General features: G+C 45.4%; 1 protein-coding gene, 1 long non-coding RNA gene and 1 pseudogene across 3 annotated transcripts in view; 1 reads left to right on the forward strand and 2 right to left on the reverse strand.

The window, feature by feature from the left end:
• LOC119241461 (beta-glucuronidase-like) overlaps positions 1 to 11,271 on the reverse strand; it is a 56,227-nt gene extending 44,956 nt beyond the window's left edge. The window contains exons 1-11 of the mRNA XM_054693570.1: positions 11,062 to 11,271; positions 9,631 to 9,816; positions 9,229 to 9,410; positions 8,937 to 9,079; positions 8,411 to 8,598; positions 7,920 to 8,072; positions 7,518 to 7,696; positions 7,276 to 7,422; positions 4,823 to 4,907; positions 2,877 to 3,053; positions 784 to 919 (exon numbers count right to left, since the gene is read on the reverse strand). Coding sequence (XP_054549545.1) covers positions 784 to 919; positions 2,877 to 3,053; positions 4,823 to 4,907; positions 7,276 to 7,422; positions 7,518 to 7,696; positions 7,920 to 8,072; positions 8,411 to 8,598; positions 8,937 to 9,079; positions 9,229 to 9,410; positions 9,631 to 9,816; positions 11,062 to 11,271 — 1,786 coding nt within the window. The remainder of the gene's footprint in view (positions 1 to 783; positions 920 to 2,876; positions 3,054 to 4,822; positions 4,908 to 7,275; positions 7,423 to 7,517; positions 7,697 to 7,919; positions 8,073 to 8,410; positions 8,599 to 8,936; positions 9,080 to 9,228; positions 9,411 to 9,630; positions 9,817 to 11,061) is intronic.
• On the forward strand, positions 7,008 to 24,178 carry LOC119242320 (uncharacterized). 2 transcript variants are annotated; one of them, XR_008551197.1, is made up of 3 exons: positions 7,008 to 7,121; positions 20,279 to 20,351; positions 24,082 to 24,178. It is a non-coding gene; the product is annotated as an uncharacterized LOC119242320 (long non-coding RNA). The 2 variants fall into 2 exon arrangements; XR_008551198.1 differs by lacking the exon at positions 24,082 to 24,178 and adding an exon at positions 20,659 to 20,706.
• Positions 21,571 to 22,393, reverse strand: LOC119241466 (L-lactate dehydrogenase B chain-like; annotated as a pseudogene).
• Positions 24,179 to 25,370: the final 1,192 nt, after the last annotated feature.

The raw sequence follows: 25,370 nt of genomic DNA on the forward strand, positions 1-25,370 counted from the left end.
ATATTTCATTTGGAACTGAAGTAGCCTCATCTATCTCAGCTTGAGAAAGACTGCAGGTCATATTCACTTTGAAGACTTTGAAACATACGTTCAAAACACTTTGAAACTTAACTGTCTTTAGTGAATCTGCCTTTTGCAAGTGAATAATATTAAAAGACTATGTTTCTCATGCTTTGTATCCTCTTCTGGAATAACGAATACATCCCACAAATAACCCAATACGAAGTCCACTTTTTCCTCATACTGTGGTGAAACAGACAAAGGCAAGTTAGCCATTTCTGCCTCAAGACAGTCTCTCCCATTTATTTTTAAACCATAAAATAGGGCCTCCCTGGTGGCCTAGGGGTTAAGTCTCAGCACTATCACTGCTATGACCTGAGTTTGATACCTGGCCAGGGAGCTGACATATATAAGGTGCAGCAGACCTCTCCTGTCTCACCCGCTACTCCCCTTAGCAGTGAATTTCAGTAAAATCTGCCTGTTCAGCTCCCCACTCTGTCTCTGGTGAGTCCTCTCACCCCACCCCCACACCCCTGGCCTACACCCCAGTTCTTCTACACCAAAAAAATAAAGGAAAACAACCCAGGAAGCAGGTAGTTTCAATTGTTGTTTGCTAAATGCAATTTATTGTAAGAAATTAGGTAGCATTGATTGAATCAACTTCCCACCTCCCACCCCCATCTTATATCCAGTATTCTTACAAGCAAATCTCCAGAACTGAAAAGCCAATCTTAAAATATCAAATATCAGTAATGTTAGATTTCAAAAACCACTGCTACTTACACTGTTCAGTCATAAAATCAGCAAAATTCCAGATGAGCTCTCCAACCACATATTCTTTACGCTTTTGATCCAGAACCAAATGATACTGTTGTAGCACATTTTTCTGATACTCTTCACTGAACATCAGAGATGGATCCTGGAATTCAAGGCAAAGAGAGAGTTAATAGTCGCAACTGTCAGAATTGTAAAGGTTAGATAAAAATAAAAGATCCACATGATGATGACCAAAATATCTGTCCTCGGTGGGCAGCAGTATATGTGGGACTTGTTGGTGCTTGTACAAACACACAGCCAGGATATGATGTAGTCTAAAGCAAAAAAGCTTTTTAAAAAAAAACTGAATTAGTAACTGCCTTGTTTATCAACATAATTTGATATTTGCTTTACTTTTCATCTCTCCTCACTAGACCAGTCTTAAAGTTGAACTACACTGGAAACAAAATTGCGTCTTTGGGCTTAAGTCTGAGATGTTTAAGCAGATGTAGGAGTTCAGCTATTTTAGGAGAGAACAAAACCCTGATGGCTCTGGCTTTCTTTTCCAACAAGAAGGACTAAAATCCTATATAATAGGATATACTGAAAATATATTCTATTTCTAAAGGTGCAGCTGACTGCAGGGCAAGATATAGATTTCCTTTGTTTTAATGGAAGTGAGCCTGCTTGATCTAATCCTAGCCACAAGTGGCTATTTCAACTTAAAACTAAATTAAACTTAATCAAGTCAGTCACAGGCTTACTAACCTGTAACATTTCCAGTCCCCAATATCCCATGTAGCTAGTGCCTACCATTGTGGATATAGGCATACCTCATTTTATTGTGCTTTACTTTGTTGAGCTGTACATAGATTTGATTTTTACAAATTGAAGATTTATAGCAAAAAGCTCACAATTTGCTGAAAGTTCAGATGACAATATTTTTTAGCAATAAAGTACTTTTTAAAATTAAGGTGTATATATATTTAGGCAATGCTATTACATATTCAATAGACTACAGTATAGTGTAAACATAACTTTCGTATACACTGGGAAACTGAAACATTCACGTGAGCCACTTCATTGCAAAATTCATTTTATGGCGGTGATGTGGAACAGAACCTGCAATAACTCAGAGATGGGCTTATACAAAACATTTCCATCCCTTCGAAAGGTTTTATGACTGACCAGGACTCAGCATTTCTGAAAAATTCAGTTGGTTACCTTTTCAAAGAGGGAGAACAATTTTGCATCTACATTGTCTTCATATTTCCCCCATTTTACCTTTTTACAGAAGTAGGTAGCTACTCAGCATACCAAGGATAAGCATATTAAGTGTGTCCACTGGGAATCCCAGTAGTTGTGACAGGTGTGAAGTGGTTGGAGTGGGATAAGAGGCTGTGCTTCAAGAATCCGCATGACAAAATCCCCACAAGACAAAGAAGCATATCTTTGGCGAGGAAATGAACAAAGCAGTGAGGAAAAAGCTAATGATTAAACCTTGCTCCAAGATTTCACCCATTTCCAATACAAATATTTAGTGCCTGCTGTGTGCTCGGGAGCAACAATAAATAATAGGCTTCAGTCTCTTGTGTGAAGCCCATGGTGTGATTAAGGAGAAAGTCCCCAGTGAGAAATGCCGCGATGGACACCGAGCAGAGGAGTTTACTCCACCTGCAGCAAGTGAGGTAAACTGAACAGGGACATGAACACAGAATAAGAGTCCATTTAGTTGATGACTATAGTGAGATCTGGGCAGAACAGCCCAAGCCAGAGTAGGAAGAGCCAATGAGCAGCGTGAAGAGTACATTGTCCAGGAGTGAAGGCAGATGGCAAGGATCTAGGAAAGGAGTGAGAGCAAAGGAGAGCAACTGCCCTCATAGCCAGGAGAAGCAATGACAAAACTCCCTGGGTTTAGACTGTTTAGAAGACCATGTAAGCAGCTAGTGGGAGACTGCTCTGGGGACCACACAAGAAAGGCAGGGGCCTGAGACATGGGCAGTTTCAAGTGCAAGGGCAGGCCATGATCAGTACAAGAGGGACGGGGAAGGCCATTTCTAACTCAGGCCGATGAGTAACATCACTGTCCAAGGATGAAAAACAGGCTGTTCACTCCTTACGTGGTGAAATCCTGCAATGGCGTCTGCTCCATACTCGCTCTGAATGATTGGCTTCTGATAGGTCTTATACCAGTTCTCAAACTGGGCTGTCAGTTGCAGCTGAATCACCTCTAGGTGCCCAAAGTCATGATACCAGGAGTAGTAACTGTTCACACAGATAACGTCCACATACGGTGCCTGGGACGAGAGTGGTAAAGTTTGTTCAAAAACCAGAAGAGTATATGGCCTCCCTGGTGGCACAAGGGGTTAAGACGCAACCTACGAAGCTGTCCGCAACCTTTGCAGCATCAGTTTGATCCCCAGCTGTCCAGGTAGCTACCCACTGGCACAGCAGCCCTCTCCTGTCTCTCCTGCTGCTCCCCACTCTGTCTGGTAAATCCTCTCACCCCCCACACTTCTGGCCTGTACCCCAGCTCTTACATGCATAAATAAATCAATCTTTAAAAAAAAATAAACCAGAAGGTTGTAGAATAGTCAGGACTCGCACTTGTGGGGCTACTCTGGCATACAAAGTGGGAGATGCTGTCAAGAAGTGACCTGAATGGAATAAGTCTGTTAATTGTGGGCTGACATTACCCCGGCTGCAGCTGGGCCCTGTAAGCTGACAGGCAGCGCAGATGCCCGATGAGCTAGTCTCAGTGGATGCCCAGGGCCTATCCGGATTGGATTTTATTCCCCCCTGGACAATGCTCCTCCACTGATCTCCCCTCACTTTGCCCTGAAGAACTCTTCCTAACTGAGGGACAGATGCAGTTTTTCTCCTTCCAGAGAATCTTGGTCCAACACGCCACCCATGAGCTGGTGCTGTAGGCCAGAAACTGGCTGGAAAATTCCTTCCTGAGAGGACAGTTGAGATGAAGGAGCAGGACTGTGAGTCTACAAGATGCAGAGCTCATGTCTGAGACTGGACGACCCAACTAGTATCTAATGCTACTTGAACAAATGTGTCTCCAAAACCTGCACTGGGTCTGATATGTTCTCTTTCCCAAGTGAACACAGCCCAAATTGTGGCAGGAATGTGCAGGCAGAAGTTGGGAAGGTGCCTCTGGGTGGACATACTGTTCACATCCCACCAGGTAAATCTGCAACCTTCTCAAGAAGCCAGGCAGGTGCCCACACAAAGGCTTCTCTGACCACACAAGAAGACTAAAACAGTCAGTTCCCAAGAATGTTGAGGTCAGCCTTGTGCCACACTAGTGCTTAAGCACAGCCTTAATGGTTCTTTGAAGGGGCATTCTTGAGAGATGGCAAGAAGATACAAATTCTTTTCTTCTTTCAGGCTAAAATAAGGGTTCACAATTTACATCTGTACACAGTGTTTTCTCATCCATCCTTCCCTTGGATAATTTCTCTTTCTGTAGCACTTTCCTTTGAAGCCCTGGCCTTCAAGTCTCTAGCAAAGAAGCATTTTTTATTTCCTGTCCCTTAAAGCTTCAGTGCCACTGGGTCGTTTCCAGGAGCTGTTGTGGCCAGAACAGTGAGGGAGGCTCTGTGGTCCAGCCGGCTGGGTGAGCCTGTCCCTTCCATTCTCAACAGCGGGTGCTGGCTCTGTCAATGGTTGCCAAAGCCAGTTCCTGGTGGAATCACTAAAGATTTTTTAAAAACTAATGTTCCCACCCTAAATTTACTAAATCAGAATCCAGAGAGCTGTACTTTCAAAAAGCTTCCCTTAGTGATTGTGAGAATCAGCCAGGTTTAAGGAACACTGGACCAAGGCACCTATGAGCTCCCTTAAACTGCTGCCATTTTATGAGGATGTTAAATTGAAGTGCATAAAAATTTGAGTCTGAACTCAGAATGAATGAAATCTTTCCCTTCCCAGCCTCCTCAGATTTAGGAAGCCATGGTGCCCAGTGGATAGAGAGTTCTTCCCAGCAGTTCATTTGAGCAAGCATCAGGGCAGAACTAGAGGTCAGACAGAAGTGGTACGGAGACCCCAGGCTCACCCCCAGGTCTGCTTCATAGTTGGAGTTGGTCACAAAGGTCACAGGCCGGGAGGGGTCCAAGGCTTTGGTATGGGCAATCAGCATCCTGTCCACGGAGGGCAGAAGACACAGGTGCCATCAGTCCAGGCAGGCCTCTCAGATACCCAGCTCACCTCCTCCCTTCCCCCATCGCCACCAAGACAAAGACACTGATCTCTGCCCTACCTCGAAGTGCATTTCAGGGAAGTAACCATGTTCCTCTAGTCCTTAGGGCATGTCCCCTGATGTCATTCTTTCTCCCTCCCAAAGTCCTACCCCCAGGGGAGAGGTCACCATGCAGGGGCCAGAAGACCCAGGGATGAGGTCCTAGGCAGTGCCAAAAACTACGCTTGGAAGCTCTGAAAAAACTTGAAAACAGGAATGGATGGGGCGTGAATGAGGATGGAATATTAATTTAACAAACAGTTAGGGAATGTGCCCTGTACCGGACACTCGCTAGAGACATGAACAGCTACATACAGAGCTTCATGGGTAAATGTTACTAACTGCAGTGAGAGGAGACAAGAGGATTGTAAGGGGTGAACACAGGCTCTATATCAGCATATAATTGAGACAGGAGAGTCAGCGACAGACTCTGAAGAAATGGCATTTATCCTGAATGGTGCTAACCAAGGAGGGCAGGTGAAAAGAGGCTTTTGACAGCGGGACCAGTCTGTGGGCAGGCCTTCCTAGCAATCACTGGGTCATTCCCTTCACTTTTCTCACAGCACCTTTTCTCCCCCTTCACACACTCTCGCCATCTCTTCTCGTCGAAGGCTGTGGTTTCTACATATCAGACCAGTGACCTTCACCCTCAAGCCCCAAACCCATACTCTCAAACAACCTGCTGGTCAGCTGAAGCTCCCATACCCAGCTGAGCATCTCCAGTCTGGGCAGCTCTAGCCATACCCTGCCCCATCCCTGCCGCCCTAAAAATCATGCATCTCCCTCTCTTTCCCCCCAAAGCTCATCTGAAATCCCAGGCATCAATTTCTGAACCTGTACTCCTTACGCCCTCACAGCAGAAATTCTGTCCACCAGCCCCAGTTCCATATTCCCACCCCACAGGCTCTGGGGTTGTACTGGGAGCTGGCCTTTGCGGGGTTGTTGCAGGGGGGGGGGCACTCCTCAGAGCTTTCTGTATTTAACAGAAATGGCTCAGCTCAAAGCACTCCACAAACTGGGATGTGCTATATGACCCAGGAGGCATTTCCATGGCCTCTCCCGACTCTACAGTATGTGAAATAATTCCCCTCTGCAGGCCTCCTTACCACTGTCCAATTGTGAGAGAGGGAGCCAAGGAACACCCCAGGTGGCCAGCCTCCCTCTGAAATAGTAAACCTCTTCATATGGGGAGATGCCCCTCTTTTTAAGTAGTGTTGCAGTGCTGTTCCCTGGGAGGCATAAGGAGGGGGCAGTACTGGCATTTAGTGAATGGGATCATGAACTTTAGACAGCCTGGTCCTGTCCAATATGAGGAGACGCCCCCTCTTTTCAAGTAGTATTGCCGTGCTGTTCCCTGGGGGGCAGAGGGAGTGGGCAGTACTGGCATTTAGTGAATGGGACCATGAACTTTAGACAGCCTGGTCCTGTCCAATATGGGGAGACGCCCCCTCTTTTTAAGTAGTGTTGCCGTGCTGTTCCCTGGGGGGCAGAGGGAGGGGGCGGTACTGGCATTTAGTGTATGGGACCATGCACTCTAGACAGCCTGGTTCTGTCCAACAACAACGTCGAAAACTTTAGAACATCGTATGCATGCCATTGAAAAAGCTGTTTATGTGCCACAATTAGCTGATTTTATAAAGTGTAACCCAAACCTGAAGCACCAGTGGTTTTTTGCAGTTTTAACACAAGCCAAATCTCTCAGGAATGGTGAAACCATAAAAAGTGAGGGAAACTCATACTTGGTTTTGTTTGCAGCTTCATCTAGAAGGGGTTCAGTTTAGAAATGTGCGCAGGAATGCACAGCACGGGAGGAAAGGGCGCCCACGCAAGCCAAGGTGCAGTCCCCCACCAGCTCTTGGGATGTGCTCTCAGGGCGAGTCCACTTCTAGCTGCAGGTCTGACCCTTCGCTGGGCCTTCTAGAGTCAGGCCTATGCATTCGTGTGAAATGACTTTCCTTTATATCACAGGCCAATCATGATTTGTTAAAAATTTGAAGTTGGTATAAAAAGCTTAGGTTAATTCTGGATTTCATTTCAGGTGTGAAAGGGAGACACCGGCGCTCGCTGATTGGAATCAGTTTGGTTAAGGAGGTGTTCTGTCCCCTAAACTCACCAGGTATGGTGCCCCCTTGAGTCTGGGCTGGGAGGGATGGTGACCACAACACAGGCCCACCCCAGGACTGACCTCCACACTCCCACCCAAGGCCTACCCAGGCTGGAGGGCTGAGGTCCCATTCCTGACCCACTCTGGGGGAGGGAGGGACACTCACTTGAAGTATTCACCAGCAGGTGGCAGTTTGGAAGTGGGCTCATTGGCCACTGACCACATCACAACGGCTGGGTGATTCTTGTCCCTGCGCACCAGCTCCTCCATCACCTCCAGGTGGTGTTGCAGGGACACGTTGTTGTAGCTCTGGCTGCAGGGCAGGGGGAAAGACAGAGGGAGGAAAGAGGAATCCATCAGGACCCGCCAAGCAGTGCAGGCTGGGCACTATGGGCATTGGGCACTCACAGCAGCACAATGCCCACACCAGGGCTCTCGTCAATGACCACAATCCCATAGCGGTCGCAGAGCTGCATCACCTCCTCCGCGTAGGGGTAGTGGCTGGTGCGGAAGGCGTTGGCCCCAAGCCAGCGCAGCAGGTTGAAGTCCTTCATCAGCAGTGGCCAGTCAAAGCCCTTCCCTCGGATCTAGGAGGCAGCAGAGCAGAATGGCCCCCTCCCCCGTCCCCCTTGGAGATGCACTTCTAGAGTCAGACCTCTCAAGTCTCCCCATTAGACTTCTACCAGCCCAATTACAGGCCCTAGCAGACAATTTGTTTAACTGCTCTACTCTACCCTCAACTGTTTCAGGGGGCATGGGGAAGATGAAAATGAGAAAGCGCCCCCAAGGGACCCAGCAGCCCCAACTCACGTCTGCATCCTCATGCTTGTTGACCCCATGGAAATAGAAGGGCTTTCCATTGATGAGGAACTGGCTCTCTGTGACAGCCACAGTGCGAATCCCCACAGGGAGAGTGTAGAAGTCAGACACAGGCCCAGCGGCCGTCTGTGCTGTCAGCTTCACCTAGGAACACCAAGTACCAGGTGGGAGGCTGGTGCCCCACACCTATCCACCCTGCAGCAGGAAGGCCCCTCATAAACCACAGCAGCCCACCCACTGCAAGAGGGAGATGCAAAAATCACAGGCTTCTGCCTTTTGCCCACCCTGACCTCTGGCCACGCTCTTCAAAACTGGGCCTCTCCACCAAGGGCTGAGAAAAATCAGGCCGGGAACACATCAGTTCAATGGACTAGGAAGCTCAGAGGATGATGCCTGCCTGTCCTCCTGTCTAATGCCCCTGTCTAATGCCCTCTGGCTGGGGGCAGAGGGCCTCGAGCAGCCCCAGAACTAACCACCATTACCTCCAATGAGTACAGGTAGGCAGGGTGCTCATGCATCAGGTATGGCCACCAGAGGTGGGCACTCGGCACCTGCAGCTGGCCCCGTCCTCCCGTCCCCTGGGCCACGACTTTGCCTTCCTCATCCAGAAGACACACTTCTAGTTGGAAATGTTCACTGCCCTGGACAGAAATCTGGTAGTTCACTAACGCTGCAGGAGACAAAAGAGATCAGACGAGAGAGGAAAGTGACCTGAGGTGTACAGATGAGAGCTGCAGCACAGCAGGGAAGGGGCATGGAGTCTTGTGACTCCTGAGCTATTCAGCCTGAGTTACGTGATTAAGGTAAGCACGCTCCATCTGTCATCAGATCTCATTTCCTCACAAAATACGGGTATATCCAGATGGGCTGGATTTAGCTTCTTAGGTGCATAGGACCTTGTGACGGTTAAGAAATGCTGGGAAAGCCTTTTTGCCAGGGTATCTTTCCTCACAGGAAACTAGGCCACTTTGGATCTGGCTGAGGGCAGCTCCTGCCCAGAGCCCTTACCAATGTCTTGGTCCACATCAGTGTTGACGGTGATGTCATCAATGTAAGTGGTGGGTGTGGTGTAGAGGAGCACAGGCCGATGCAGTCCCGCATAATTGAAGAAGTCAAAGCGTGTGTTCTGGACAAAGTAACCTTTAGGATACCTAGGGTGGGAAGACAACGGCCAACTGGGACCTTGCCCTGGGTGCTTCAGCCTCAGCTCATGCCTGCTGCGCCTCACCTTTGCCAAGGCAGCCCTACTCCTAATGGGAAGACCACTGGGAGAGGCGAGGGGAAGCAGGGTGCTGCTCACTTTGCTGTATCGTTCTTGTAGAGGATCGTCCCTGGCGGCAGGGTATGAGGGGTGAGCGTGTTGTTGATGGCGATGGTAATGCGGCAGGAGGACAGGGGCCCACTCTGGACCAGCTTGCTGATGTCAGCCTCAAAGGGGAGATGGCCCCCCTCGTGCTCTGCCACATGAACCCCATTCACCCACTGCAGACACAGGGAGGGAACAGCAGGCCAGAGCATGTGGAGGGGACGCTGCCATCTCAGGCACTCCCTCACACAGAAGTACAGTATGTGGGGGCTGAGGGCCTGCCAGTGGCCTCACCAGAGAGGAGTGACAGCCGGCAGTCAGGCACCCAGGGCAGCCTCCCTCCTGCTCAGCAGCCACACCTGCCCACCAGCCCTGCCCACTGTCCCCTGCACTGACCACAATGGCATGGTAGTGGGCGCTGCCAATCCTTAGCACCACTCTTGTGTCCAGGTCCTGGGTCCATCGCTGAGGCAGGGTTGCCTCCCGTTCGTACCACACCCAGCCGACAAAGCTACGCAGATACCTGTCTTGGCCCACGTCATTGAAGCTGGAGGGAACAGGCATATCCAGTGTGGGGCCAGACTGTGGACAAAGGGCCAGCATCAGGTCCAGATCTCCTAGGCATCTAGGACTCAGGCCCAGGAGCTACTTTCCCAGAGACCAGTCCCCCTGTAACCCTGACTACAGGAAGGATGAACAAGGTGACTTCTCCCAGACCCTGGGATTCCAGGTCACCCCACCATGACTGCTCTCTGCCAGCATCTGATCAATGTCTTTTAAGGAGTTCGTTTAATTCTCACAACTCCTAGAAGTACACACCTGTCATTCACTCATTCAAAAGCAAAAGTGTTTTAGGTGCAAGTAGGAAAAGAGTGAACAGGCCAGGTGATGGGCACTTTTTGGAAAAAAGCTTGAGAGGGATGGGGAGTGGCAGGGGACTGATTACCTTAGGAGTCAGGGCAGGCTTTTTGGAGCCAGTACCCGAGGGATACTGCCTCAGGACACCGCCTCAGGACACCCTGGCAGAACTGAGTGTACCTGAGCCCCTCAGAGAATCCCTTGGACCTCTAGCCTCTTGAAGCAGTCAGGTGGAAGGCAAGGCAGTGAGCCTCCAAGCAGCCTGGGGATGATCCCCTGAATGTGGGACATGTGGACCGCCCTCCCCCCAGATGATCAGCTGCCGCCGATTTCAGGAAGGCTGGCAGGGGCTGCTCTTTTTATTATTATTATTATTATTTTTAAAGATTTATTTATGCATACAAGAGCTGGGGTACAGGCCAGAGAAAACTGACGAGTGGGCACGCCTCGCAACCGGACCCCTCACTTCCCCGTGAACCCTGCGCGGGATCTGGGAGGGGGAGAGGCCAGAGGGACTCACAGATGTGCCTCAGGCCCTCTTCTCGGTGGACTGGCCAAAATTAGAGGGCAGACCTGGAGTGGAGCCGCCGGCTGGCTGGGTGCCAAGCTCGGTCCTCCAGCTGAGCTTCGCAACCCAAAGTCTTCCCTGCCAGGCTGAGCTGGCCCCGAACGTCCAGAGCTACACACACCCACCCCGCCGCGCGCGGCCGCAGACGCAGCCCAGGCTGTCTCCCCGCGCGGGTGGGGTGCAGCTGGGGCGGCGGCCCTGCGCTCACCGGGGTGCCGGTCCCCGCTCCCCGCCCATTTCCTGCGCCCGCTTTCCCGGTCGGCCAACCACAGCCCCGCGCGGGTTCCCTTTAACCACCGCCAGGCCGGCAGCCCGAGGACGCTGGGGAAGGCTCCGCGCTCGCGCCGCGCGGCCTCCAGGGGCTCCCGCCAGGCCCGGCGCCCCCTCCCCGGAGGCCGCACCTCCCGCAGCGGCGCCCGGTACCACTGCTGCTCGAAGCCCTGGCGCCGGGTGTCCGAGAAGTCGGCGCGAAAGCGCCACAGGCCGTCGAGGTCCTTGCGCTCCCGCGACGGGCTCTCCCGGGGGTACAGCATGCCGCCCCGCAGCGCCAGCCCGCAGCCCCACAGCAGGGGCCCGAGCGCGGCCCAGAGCCCCGCCGGCCGCCGCTGCATGGTTCCCGCGGGCGGCTCGCGCGCGTGCAGGGCGCAGGCTGGCCGGGCGCCGCCGCAGCCGGGGAGGACGGGCGGGGGCGGGGCGGGGCGGGGCGGGGGCGGGGCGGGGCCAGGTCACGTGCTCGCCTGACGTCCCCCGCCGCGCGGTTTCAAGCAGAGCCAGGCCTGGGCGCCTTCGTGTCCTGCGCTCCCGGCCCGGCCCTCTGCCTGCCCGCCCGCCCTCCCGCCCGCGGTAAGGCGGCCGACGGTCGCTCAGCAGTAGCAGGGGCGCGACCCTCAGCCCCAGCCCCGAAGGGAGGAAGGTCCGGGGCCTGCGCCCCCGTCCCGCCCCTACCCCCACTCCCACCCCGCGCACCCTCTGCCTTCCCCGCCCCAGACCCTGGTCTGAGGAGACTGGGCCGGGTTCCCATTTTTCAAAGAGGGGGGCCTGGGACGTGTCCTACGTGAGGCCTCTACCTTGTCACGCCTCATAACCCTTGGCCAAGCCCTGCTGTTGACTGACCCCCCACAGGGCGGACTCCCTTTTGGCCTTCCTGGAACAGGAAGAAGGGAGGAGAGGGGGCTTGTGGTCCCAGTAATCTTATACCGGACACTCGCCATCTTGCAACAGAAAACACCCCCAGAATAACTGGGATTAAACTCTAATCACTGAATTGCATTTCCTCTTACATTGCATTTCCTCTCTATGATTAACATAGTCACAAACGGGGTAATGTTGACCCTAAATTACCCACTAACCTCAAGAAAATATCCTTGTAATGAGATACACTGTGAAACACCACGGTAGTCTGAAATCTGAGGTGAAAACTTAGTTACCTCAGAAAAGTCCGTGCACAGCAATAATGCACAAAACACTCCTTTCAGAGATGAAAGGTTCGGCGCGGTAAAGAAAAGGGGAGCCAGGCTAAATTTCTCAAAGGAAGGGTAAATTTATTGTGCCCCGGGCGGATCTAGGGACCCAAGGTTGGGGGGTCAGTGAAGCCGCGCACATTGTCAGGGGGAGGCAGGCTTTTATGGGGTGAGGAGAGGTCAGGTGGGAGACTGGGTTCGTTGGGCGGTGTGTTAGTCTGGGGGTGTTTTCTGTTGCAAGATGGCGAGTGTCAGGCTATAAGATTACTGAGACCACAAGCCCCCTCTCCTTGCTTCTTCGTGTTCCAGGAAGGCCAAAAGGGAGTCCGCCCTGTGGGGGGGGTCAGTCAACAGCAGGGGTTGGCCAAGGGTTATGAGGCGTGGCAAGGTAGAGGCCTCACGTAGGCAACCCACCTCCCAGCCCAGCCTTTTTGAAAAATGATGACCCGGCGCAATGGAAAAAGTTTTTTGGGCAGGAGGAGTTTCTTTGTCTGAGAAAAGATTTGTAAGGGGGGGTAGGGGGGTGGAGGTTCACTGAATTCTCTAGGCAGCAGGCTTCTGCATTCCTGTTCCCAGGTGGGCTTCCTGGTGGGTTTTTGCATATCGGCCTCTGCTGAGGACCAGCCCAGCGGTGGTGGGAGATTGAGACAATCTCAGGGGTTGAGTGAGAATGAGCAGAAGGTGGTCAAAGGAATTAGGGCGAGGGACGAAAGAAATGACACACAGACACACTCAAGGGAGAGTGAAAATCTGAGTGCGCTTTATTGGAATCAGCCTTCTCTTTTTATACATTTCCAAAGTCATTACCTCAATATGATTTTCACAGTATGTGGTTAATCATACGTCAGATTTATCGTAAATGCAGTGAAACATGAATAACATAACATATTGTCTATTATTTATCAAGGAATCAAGAACTCATCGTAACACCCCCAGTGGAGGCTTTCTTTAACATTATGATTTCTTACTATGATTATACATTTTTGTCATATCTTTAACATCATATTTTTATTCTTTCTAGTACTATTTATTATTCCTATAGTTCTACTTGGTTACACATTTGCTAGAAGTCATAGAGCCAGTTTCTCTCACCATAATTGAATTTCTTCAGTAAAAGACCTAGACTATTAATGATTAACAACATGCCTTGGTTGTGTCTCAACATTTCCCAGACTTGTTTTCCACCAGTTATTTTCCATAGTTAAAAGGTGGGAACCATTAAAATCCCCTTGGGGACTGCGCCTGTCTTAGGTCGTCAGAAATCTTTTCTGATCTTACCCGTCATTGACTGTCCAGTCCAGCACACAGGGGAAGAGGGACTTAGTACTTTCATAGTACAGCTACTCTTATATTAACGATAAATTGTGGCAATGGTAACTTTGCTCTCTGGGGGAGCAGGAGCCCCCACAGTTCCCCCTTTATTTTTAAATTTAAGCTGCATTTGATGCACATCACGTCGTAAAGTTCCAATAGATTCGCTGAGTATCTTCAAGAATATAGGGACCATGAGACAACAAACCAAGACAATGAGCATGATTACACCAAATGAAATAAGAAAGTGTAACCAATTAGAGGGTGCCAAAGATCGTAAGGACTCAGAAAACGTAGATGCAAAATCTGACAAAGGTGGTTCGGACAAATGAGCTTGACTCATTGCTGAGATTTCAGCCTGGAGAGAAGACAAATCATGACTGGTGTCACTTTCATGCCAAATGCCAAGTAAATGATTTTTAATAAAAGTCCAATCATAGGAAGAATTTTAAAGTTTGGGCGTAACACAAATAAACCTGAATTGAGCATGGCACCGAGTAGAGAGAAATCGTTTAATTTGCTGGACTTCTTTACCAAGTGCCAACACTGTCTCCTCCAAAGTATTTAGTTTGTGTTCTAGATTTTGATCAATGTCATGTTGCAGAGCTAAAGCCAAAGTAACATTTTTTGTGAGATCATTAACAAAATGAGCAGTATGCGTTTCCTGAACCAGGGCAACAGACGAAACTGTAAGAAAAGTCACAATAGCAATTAAGGCAGTAATACCTAAAATAAGCGTAGCAACAAAATGTTTAGAACGAATTAAGGCATTGACTTCCTGAATAACTTGTAAAGCAATATTGTCAAATCATGGGGTATCTTGTAAATCAACAGGTAATATAACATAAGAAGGTCTTTTTAACATAACCATAGTAGAAAAATTATGAACAATATTAGGAGTTAGGCAATTAGACAACATGCATTTAGAACAGGTGACAGAATAGGAATTCCCGTGGCGGGAAATGTTCATTGTGTTGGCAGATCCAAAAAACAATGTATAGGGGTATCCAATGCAGGCACGAAGATTGAAATTCCATATGGCGTAGATATGTTGTCTGGTGCTAAAAAGTTTGATAGTATTCACAGTAGCAAAAAGACGAAAAAGTTCAAGTAAGCACAAGTCCCATTGGAAGTGGTGAAGGAGTAGGTGATCTGTGACTTTTCAGGTTTCAGTCAGTGAAGAGGAGGAACCAAGGTGTTGGTTTAATTTAGCAGGGACCAGATGGGTGAATTAGCATTATTAAACAAGTAGTAGACAAATTAATAAAAAGAAACAAAAATTTAGAGCTTTGTACCTATTTTACATACAGGTGACTTAATAGGAAAGACAAAAGTACCTTTTATACCAGACTTTTGAAATAAACACATTTAAACAAAGTAAATTATTAATACTTAACATAACTTTAAGGCATATATGCTTTAAATTATAGCATAAAATTTGAATTAGTTTTTGTTTACCAAAAATGATTGTAATTATAAGATTTGTTTTTATGAAAATTTATATAGGCGCCATTTATAATTAATCCTCCAGAGAGAAAAAACAAAACAAAATAAAACAACACAAAACAAAACAAAACAAAACAAAACACAAAGACAGACAAACAGATACAGAGATCTCTTGATATATATTTAAAATTTTGGCCATATGTATATATTTTAAGAGATAGTTATTTTATTAATTTTTGTGATGCCACTGAGGTTTTTTAATGAGTTAAAAGCAAAAAACTGTGCAGAGAATTTTAATTATTACCAAAGACCTTGGGCTCAAGACCACAACAGTCAGGCAGTTTTACTAACTTTTTTAGATAAGAGAATATTTTTTGAGTTTATATTTTTAAGAAGTGATTTTTTGGCTTTAGGTTGTCAATGTTTTGTTATACTGAGAGCAAGTATATATTAAAACAAAAGGAACACTGTTATTTTGATAACAGGAGATGAGGGAAATTTTTACAGTTTGCCTGTTTTTAGGCTTTTATTAAAATTTGAGGTTTGAATTTAGCTCAAATATGTTTGTATTATTATTTAAAATTTTTTTTGAGAGCTTAATTAATTTTAACAAGAAATTTAACCTTTTACAGGTCCACTAAGTAAATCTAAAAACTTTTATTCAACCAATAAGCATTTTGTATAGCTTGTTAGCAAATTCAAAATAACTCAGCAGTTTTTTCCTTAGACAATTTAGACTTTAAAATTCAGAAAAAACATAGGGAAATAAAACTTTTTTCCTAGAATGAACCAAAACAGTTTAGTCCCCCACAGTAGGAAGGCAGTAGAGACTTGCCAGTGATCCCAACACTGGAGAAAAAGTCCAGGCAGCTGCTTGTTGAGACCAGGGGCAGCCCCCACCCATCCGTTGCAGTGGGTTTATAATATTATTATAAAAACCTGTAGTTATATTATATAGTTATATTTAACCATTTTTTATTACCTTAGCAATAGTAAATGAACTTTAAATACTATTATTTAGAAATATTTTATTTATTTATTTTAAAAGAATAAATGGCCTAACCACATACTTAGAATCAGAAAACAAAGTTAAAGGCTGAGCAAAATGCTCAAGTGTCATAATGACTGTAATTATTTCAGCCTGCTGAGCAGAGACATTTTTAGAGACTTTTTGTAAAGGTTCATTTCCAAGACTATAAACTGCAAAGACTCCAGACGGAGAGCCATCAGTGAAAATGACCTTTGTATTGGGTACAGGTTCAGAATTAATAATTTTTGGAAAAATAAGTTTAGTTTTTTCTGCAAATTTCAATAATGGATGTTGAGGCAAATGAAATTTAATTTGTCCTGTAAAATTTTGCACTGCAACTCCCCAACCATTATCATTTTGAAGTAAAAATTCAAATTGAACTCTATTATAAGGAATTACAATATTAGCGGGATCATGTCCAAATAGTTCACAAGATCTGGTGATGCCTTTCATGATTAAAAATGCACACATACATGGATAAGCTGTCACCACACGTGTTTGTGCATGGGAGAGATGCAACCATTCCAAAATGCCCTTCTGCCATAAGCAGGCTGTAGGTGTATAGGCAGTTTGCATAATTAATAAATCCCATGTCTTAGAGTAATTAACTTGAATAACTTTAGCCTCTGAGATTTTTTGCTCAACCAATCGAAGACTTTGTAATGCTTCTTGAGTCAAAATACAGGGAGATTTAGGATTTGAATCTCCTTGCAAAATTGCAAAAAGTGGATGTAAATCTCCAGTAGTAATTTTTAAATAAGGTCTTATCCAATTGATATTTCCCAATAATTTCTGAAAATCATTTAAAGTTTGCAATTTGTCAACACAAATTTGTAAATTTTGAGACATAATACAATCATTGTAAATAACTTTTCCTAAATAATTTAATGGTCGGTCCTTCTGGATTTTATCCGGTGCTACAACCAGACCATAAGTCGTCAATTGTTCTATTAAATGAATTAAAATTGAATCTGCAACATCTTTTGAAGGATGACTTAAGAGAATATCATCCATATAGTGAATAATATATGCTTCTGGAAACTTTAGTCTAGTAACTTGTAATGCCTGGTCAACAAATTTTTGACATAAAGTAGAAGAATTTTTCATACCTTGTGGCAAGACTTTCCACTGATATCGTTGCCATGGCTTTTGAAAGTTGCTAGATGGGATGCTAACAGCGAATTTTTTGCAATCCTCTGGATGCAATTTAATTGTAAAGAAACAATCTTGTAAATCAATAATAATAACATAATTATCTTTTGGAACCGCTACAGGAGAGGGTAACCCTGGTTGTAGGGCACCCATATCCTGCATGGTAGCGTTAACTGCTCTCAAATCCTGCAGAAGACGCCATTTACCAGATTTTTTCTTTATACAAAAAACAGGAGTGTTCCAAGGACTTGTAGATGGCTCTAAATGATCTTTAGCCAATTGTTCTTGCACTATTGTTTGAATAGCCTGGATCTTTTCTGTTGTGAGGGGCCATTGATCGATCCAGACAGGATTTTCATCTTTCCAATTAATTTTATCAGCATATTTCTGAGTTTCAATGGCCCCTACAAAAAAACCTGTTCATCAATTACATCTGGAGTGACTAAAGACAATTGCAAAGATTCCATATCACGTCCCCATAGGGAAAAAGGCAAGGCAGGGATCACATAAGGTTGAAACAAACCTTTTTGTGGTCCTAATTGCCAAGACAACACTTGTGAACTTTGAGCTACATTATTGGCCATGCCTAATCCAATCAATGTAGAGGAGGAATTTAAAACTGGCCATGCCGCAGGCCAATCTTTTCCTGCAATACATGACCTGTCAGCTCCTGTATCTAGCAACCCCATAATTGGGTGTCCATTAACAATTTTTTCAATGGCCGTTCTTTCGTTATGCTCTGGGTCCATGCAATTACATCCGTGGATCCAAAGCCTTCATTTCCTCTTTTATCTTTTAAAATCGGATTAGGTAATTTAACATAAGACAGCACAAGAATTTGAGCGATACGCTGATCTTTATGAATTTGTATTGTTTCTTTCAAAGGTCGAATCATAACTTTAACCTTCCCTTCAAAACTTGAGTCAATTATTCCAGGTAGAACTTCAAAATTCTTTTTATAATTTGAACTACGGCCAATTATAAGTCCGACAGTTCCTTGTGGAAGCGGTCCCTTTAAGTAAGGGTCAACTAAATGAACTCCATCCGTGGCCTACATGATAACATCAGCCATGGCTGCAAGATCTAATCCTGCACTTCCAGGAGTGGCTCTTGGCAAATCATGTACGGCTACATTCGTAGCAGGCGCAGGTGTTTCTTCAGAGCTTATTTGCGCCGGAGTATACCCTCCTTCATTTATGGGGCTGAGGGCTCGCCCCTCTGAGAGTTTTTTTTTTTTGGATTCTCTTCTATTTGTTTTAATTTATGTCCATCCTTATGCCACTTACTGTTCCTGGAGGAGGGGCGTGCAGCCTCTTTGGTTTAGAGCATTTACATTGTTTAATTCACTGAGGGACATGTTACTTATGGTCATCCCTCGACTCTTTAACATGTGACTTAAAACTGAAAGGAAAAGTCCTCTATCTCTAGAGTAAGAATGTCCCATATTTATAGATTACTCGTCCTCTTTAACTGGTTAGCCTTTACCAGCGGGCCGGCGGCGCCCCGACGAGATTCCCTATCCTTCGACAAAAATTTTTTAGAAAAAAAAAAAGTGGAGAGATAGCTTACCTCAAGCTCGTTCTTCCAAACACGTCTTCTTCTTAAGGAAATGCCTAGAGAGTTGTTCGCCTAGAAAGCGAAACGAAAAACACTCAGCGATGCTCGCCTGACCGTACTCCTCGCGGAGTATTAGAAAGCCTTGGTATAGGGGTGACCGTACAAGCCCCGGTCTTGGACTCCACAAGGAGACCCCACTAAACCTTACGGCTTTCGCGGAACTGCAGGTACGAGCCCACACAGGCTCCGCGGCTCAAAAGAGCCTTGGAACTCAAACACAGTTACTCACACAAACATACACACAGTCTCACAAAGCAGAGAAAGTCGATTCTTCCAGCTTCACTGAGCCCCACTGTTTGGGACTCGAGCCCCACGTTGGGCGCCACCTGCCGCGGACCAGCCCAGCGGTGGCGGGAGATTGAGACAATCTCAGGGGTTGAGTGAGAACGAGCAGAAGGTGGTCAAAGGAATTAGGGCGAGGGACGAAAGAAATGACACACAGACACACTCAAGGGAGAGTGAAAATCTGAGTGTGCTTTATTGGAATCAGCCTTCTCTTTTTATACATTTCCAAAGTCATTACCTCAATATGTTTTTCACGGTATGTGGTTAATCATACGTCAGATTTATCGTAAATGCAGTGGAACATGAATAACATAACATATTGTCTATTATTTATCAAGGAATCAAGAACTCATCGTAACACCCCCAGTGGAGGCTTTCTTTAACATTATGATTTCTTACTATGATTATACATTTTTGTCATATCTTTAACATCATATTTTTATTCTTTCTAGTACTATTTATTATTCCTATAGTTCTACTTGGTTACACATTTGCTAGAAGTCATAGAGCCAGTTTCTCTCACCATAATTGAATTTCTTCAGTACAAGACCTAGACTATTAATGATTAACAACATGCCTTGGTTGTGTCTCAACATTTCCCAGACTTGTTTTCTATCAGTTATTTTCCATAGTTAAAAGGTGGGAACCATTAAAATCCCCTTGGGGACTGCGCCTGTCTTAGGTCGTCAGAAATCTTTTCTGATCTTACCCGTCATTGACTGTCCAGTCCAGCACACAGGGGAAGAGGGACTTATGTACTTTCATAGTACAGCTACTCTTATATTAACGATAAATTGTGGCAATGGTAACTTTGCTCTCTGGGGGAGCAGGAGCCCCCACAGGCCTCCTGCATGGACCTTTCAAGAGATGTAAAAAAACCCCAAACCCTAAGGTCAGTTTTGCTCAGAAACCTCCCCCAGGGATGTCTAATATAGTGAAATTCAAGTTGCCCTTCTGAGAGAGAAACCAAGTCCATCAATGAAGGTTTTCTCTCAGCTAGTTCAGTCAACCTACCTGGGCCCAGTGCAGGCCTGCATGTCTCCCCATTCACCACTTGGGTTTGTGTCTGGTTCAAAGAGAAATTCCATTTATCTTGACGAGATCTTTTTGGGTCTCTTCTTGGGTCTTCGGTTATCATTATTGTATACTTGGAGCCTGGGCTCACTATGCGATTTGACTGTGAATCTGTTTTAGACTACTTTTCAGTGATATCCCCTACCCCTCATGCATTTCTAACCATACACCTGCTCCTTGGGCCCACAAATACCTTCCCAGTGTTGTTGTGGATGCCATAGCTTTCTTTCTCTTGTTCTCCAGATCATCTCTCCAACTTGGCTCAGATGCCAGCTTTGATTTCTTCAGTCAGAAGGCACCTATCCTTCCTGCTACGGTAGGTGTCACTGCTTGTGTAGTCAGGGGTCTGACACAGAGTTCTGGATGTCTGGCCTTAGCCTAATTGGGACTCATCTTTCTAATTGTTCTAAGACCAGAATGATGTCTTAGAGGCCCTTAGGGGCCCTGCCCCCCACATGAGAGCATTATCATTTGGGTAAAGGTAACTTGGGGCATATGAAGGTGGCCTTTGGATTCCTACTACTTGAGGGCAATAATAACAGCATTCCTCCTGCGCAGACCCTCTGCTAAGGAATTATTAAGCTCTGAAAAACTATAAAATGAGTTCATCTTTTTGTGTACAGACAAGGAAATTGAGGCTGAGAGAGGTGAAGTGACTTGCTCAAGGTAACACCCCCAAAGCAACAGTAACCATTGTTGTTGCCATATTCACCCTTCTCCTTCCCCAGTATTCTGCATCCAGAGAACTTCTGATATTAAGGACAGAAAAATAACATGTGCTCCTCCTGGTGGTGGAGTGCAGCAATGCACAGATGTGAGGGCCCAAGATTGCTTGTAACAAGCAAGTCACAGGACACTCAGCTGATCAGAGCGCAAGTTTGACACTTCCCTTCATAATGCTTTTAATAGATAAATTTTATTGCATTTTTGAAATATCACAATTTGATATTGAGAATTATTAGACATCTTGTTTCCATCACTGAACAACAAATAGATGTTATTCATTAGTCTGCTAATCACTTTCTTGTTCAGAGAGGCAGGTAATATAAAAAGTTTTCTGATATCTTTGAGTTTAACTCTTGTGACCGGCTGTATTGAAGCAGTTGGATTTGATGCCAATAACTTTATGAGCTTGAAATATTGAACAAACAATACCTACACTCATTTTAACCCTACAGGTAGATTTTTTTTATTCAAGAAATTCAAATGTCAACAAGAGACCCACTCTCCTAAATAATGACACAGATGGGGAAGTGAGCATACACATCCTCATCTTGCTATGGAAAATCAGTGGAACACCCTTGATCATATGCCGTATTTGGCAACAGATTGCTGTGGCCAGTTCCTTTTCTTTCTTTTTTAATGTTACTTATATTTTTTCAGGGTTCATGTTGCAATCATGAAACCAAGTGTGGGTTTTGATTCCAAATTCACATATTTAGGGAGATAAAAGCAGACTATGATACATGTATATGGATGAAAAGTAAAGGCTCATGGTTAATCACATTGTAGTTTTTCTATGATAGTCAGAAGCCTCAGTCTTTTAAGTCCTTCTGGATGTCCCACAGGGTATCTGCACTTCTCTTGATTTGAGCAACCTCATTATCTTTCAGCTTCTAATTGCTAATACTGGTTAATTCACAAGCATTCTGGGTACCTGGGAAGCTCAGGAAGATTTCATTCTCAGTGCTATATACATCCCTTTCTCCATTGTTGACATTGAATGAATCCTGGACAGATTTTTGAACATGGATTCAGTGCAATCAACTACACATAATCCAGTAGCCCAGTTGGTGTATCCTTTCAGCTAGATGAGTTATTGGCATTTGCAATCACCATGTTATCCAGTTCCTTCCAGTTTTTACTATCATTGTTTGTTCCCATTTGGGATTCAGTCCCTGGAGAGAAACATCTGCCCCATTTACTCCACTCCACACAGCCACACTTGAGTCACCATGGCAGCTCCTGGGATGAGTGTCAAGTTTTTCAGCCATAAAATAGCAAAAACCTAGCAGAGTCCAGATTAAACCCACTTGTAATCACACGGTACTTGGGTACTTGTCAATTCATTCATTCAATGTTAGTTTCTAGGTAACATATGTGAGAATATCCACTGGGATGGAAACCACATTTATGATGCAATCAGGTCTGTACTTGATAATCTGAGGGACAATGAATTTGAAGACATGGACATTCTTCTGCCCCAGATTGAGACAATTTTCTCTCTCTTGCTGGCAGACTCCCATCAGTCCTACCACCACAGTCTTAGAATTGGCAATCAGAAAGTAATCTTTATCTACTAGTTTTACATGTCTGAAAAAATAAGCTCCCATGCTGGAGACCCATCATTCTCTTTTGAGTTTATCTTCTTTTTTTTTTTAAATTTTTTTTTTTTTATAGAGGCATGTTTATTTATTTATTTGTTTGTTTGTTTGTTTGTTTTGTTCATACATGCACTGGGTATAGTCAGAAGCGCGGGAGGGTGAGAGAATTCACCAGAGCCAGAGCAGGGAGCAGAGCAGGCAGAAGGACCGAAGTACACTGCTGAGGGGAGCAGCGGGCGGCAGGAGAGGTCCGCGCGCCATGTGGGACCCTCCTCTGTTGGCCGGGGAGCGGCCGGGGATCGAACCGGCGTCGCAGAGGCTGCGGGCAGCTTCGCAACCCAGCGCTCAACCGCTGCGCCACCGGGGAGGCCCTTGAGTTTATCTTCTAAAAATATCCACAAGGGGCTCCCTGGTGGTGCAAGGGGTTAATCATCGCACTATGGGGCAGTCTGCAGCTTCTGCAGCGTGGGTTCCATCACCAGCCGGACAGGGAGCAACCCACATGGGGCAGCAGACCTCTTCTGTCTCACCCACTGGTCCCCTCAGCAGTGTGTTTCAGTCAGTCTGCCTGTTCTGTTCCCCACTCTGTCTCTGGTGAGTCCTCTTAACCCTCCCCACATCTGGCCTGTACCCCAGTTCTTGTATGCACAAATAAATAAATCTTTAAAAAAAAAATCAAAGCTGCCATTGTTAACCTCCCCATGGGTCTCTCACCCACATCTGTTTTGACCAGGCCAAGGCCAAGAAGCAAGCAATTTCTTCACATGTCTCTCCTCCATGTGCCTCCTTTAGGTCTCCTGGCTCTCCATCCCACCTTCCTTCTCCAGTGTCCCCTCCAGCTTCTTCTCTTCCCTGCTCAGTTCCACCCTCCTTTGGGAGGGGCCAGGGACACTGGCATCTCTCCTTTCCCTGGGACCATCCTGTTACAGGATTGGAAGAAATCTTAAAAGAAATTTCATAAAGCTCAGGATGTTAATTTAGAATTTTATCCAAAACCAAATGATGCTGTAACCTAAAGTATATCCTTTATCTTTCAGTAGTAGCCATTTCCAGCAGTTCATTACTGCTGGAAATTATTTACTACATTCATTACTACAAGTAAATTATTTTTTAATGACATAAATGGATTTCATTCTATTACATTTCCTATTGTGGTCCTCATTTGCTTGGTAAAATAAGTTTTAAAATATTCTGTTACCTATATAAGGTATATGGTGGTAACCTTTCAAACTTACAAATTTTTTTTGATTTTTAAATTTTACATCATTTTTCATTTGTGCACAATGTATGCATTTTCGTATTGTTTATAGTCCCCATACAATTCCCACCACCCTTGTTTTGAACCTATTCTCATACCTATCCCCTCCGAGTGTGTCTCTGGTTTATAGCTGCCCGTTGATTCTGATTTTTACTTTATTTTAATTAGTCTTTTTCCTGGTCCCTTATTTAGGTTTTATAAATTCCTGCTATGAGTGAGACCATCCAGTGTTTTTCTTTTTCTTTCTGGCTTCTTTCACTGAGCATGATCCCTTCCAGTTCTACCCATGTTGCTGCAAATTGCATGAGTTTATCTTTTTTGATTGCTGAGTAATATTCCATTGTGTTTATGTACCACATCTTCTTTTTTTTTTTTTTTTTTTTTTAATTTTCTAGAGGCATGTCTTATTTATCTATTTGTTTTGTTTGTTTGTTTGTTTTGGTTTATACATGCACTGGGTACAGTCAGAAGCCGGGAGGGCGAGAGAATTCACCAGAGCCAGAGCCGGGAGTAGAGCAGGCAGAAGGATCGAAGTACACTGCTGAGGGGAGCAGCGGGCGGCAGGAGAGGTCTGCGCGCCATGTGGGACCCTCCTTCGGTGGCCGGGGAGCAGCCGGGGATCGAACCGGCGCCGCAGAGGCCGCGGGCAGCTTCGCAACCCAGCGCTCAACCGCTGCGCCACCTGGGAGGCCCTGTACCACATCTTCTTGATCCAGTCATCTATTTTTGGGCATTTGGGTTGTTTCCATAACTTAGCTATTGTAAATAGTGCTGCTATAAACATAGGGGTGCAAGTGCCCTTTTGAATTAATGTTTCTGTGTCCTTGGAGTAAATACCTAGGAGTGGAATTGCTGGATTATATGGAAGCTCCATCTTTAGCAGATTGAGGAATCTCCACACAGCTCTCCATAGTGGTTGGACCAGTTTGCACTCCCACCAGCAGTGCAGGAGAGTTCCTTTTTCTCCACATCCTTGCCAACATTTGCTGTTTCTAGTTTTTTTTAATATGTGCCATTCTCACTAGTGTAAGATGGTATCTCATGGTAGTTTTGATTTGCATTTCCCTGATTACAAGTGATGTTGACCATTTTTTCATATGCCTGTTGGCCATTCGCATTTCCTCCTTGGAGAAGTTTCTTTTTAGCTCTTCTGCCCCGTTTTTGACTGGGCTGTTTATTTTGTTTTTGTTGAGTCTCGTCAGCTCTTTGTAGATTTTTGTGATCAGTCCTTTATCATTAGTGTTGTATACAAAAATTTTCTCTTGTATGCATAAATAAATAAATCTTAAAAAAAATAAAAATTGGAACAAAGCATACATTTTTAAAAATTATTTTTATTGAGTAACATTGGTTTACACCATATGTTTTAGGGGTGTAGCTTCACAATTTTTCAATTGTATGTTATACCATGCACACCACCAAAGCACCTGTACTCCTCCAGTGTAGCCCACTGGGTCCCCTTCCCTTTTTGCTCTTCATCTCCACCCTTCTCTTCTGGTAGCCTTAGTCAGATTTCAAGGATTTGGTTTTGTTTGGTTTTATCTGTTCCTTTGCTTTTTTTTTTTTATATTCCACATGAGTGAAATGATCTGGTATTTGTTTTTCTCCTGAATTATTTCACTTAGCATAATTCCCTTCAGTTCCATCCAATTTCATCTCTTTTTTTTTTTAAGATTTATTTATTTATTTATTTATACAAGAACCGGGGTACAGGCCAGATGTTCGGGAGGGTGAAAGGATTTTCCAGACAGAG

This window comes from Talpa occidentalis, unplaced genomic scaffold (genome assembly GCF_014898055.3).
Source record: "Talpa occidentalis isolate TD23 unplaced genomic scaffold, MPIMG_talOcc4v2.1 talOcc4.12, whole genome shotgun sequence".
NCBI lineage: Eukaryota > Metazoa > Chordata > Mammalia > Eulipotyphla > Talpidae > Talpa > Talpa occidentalis.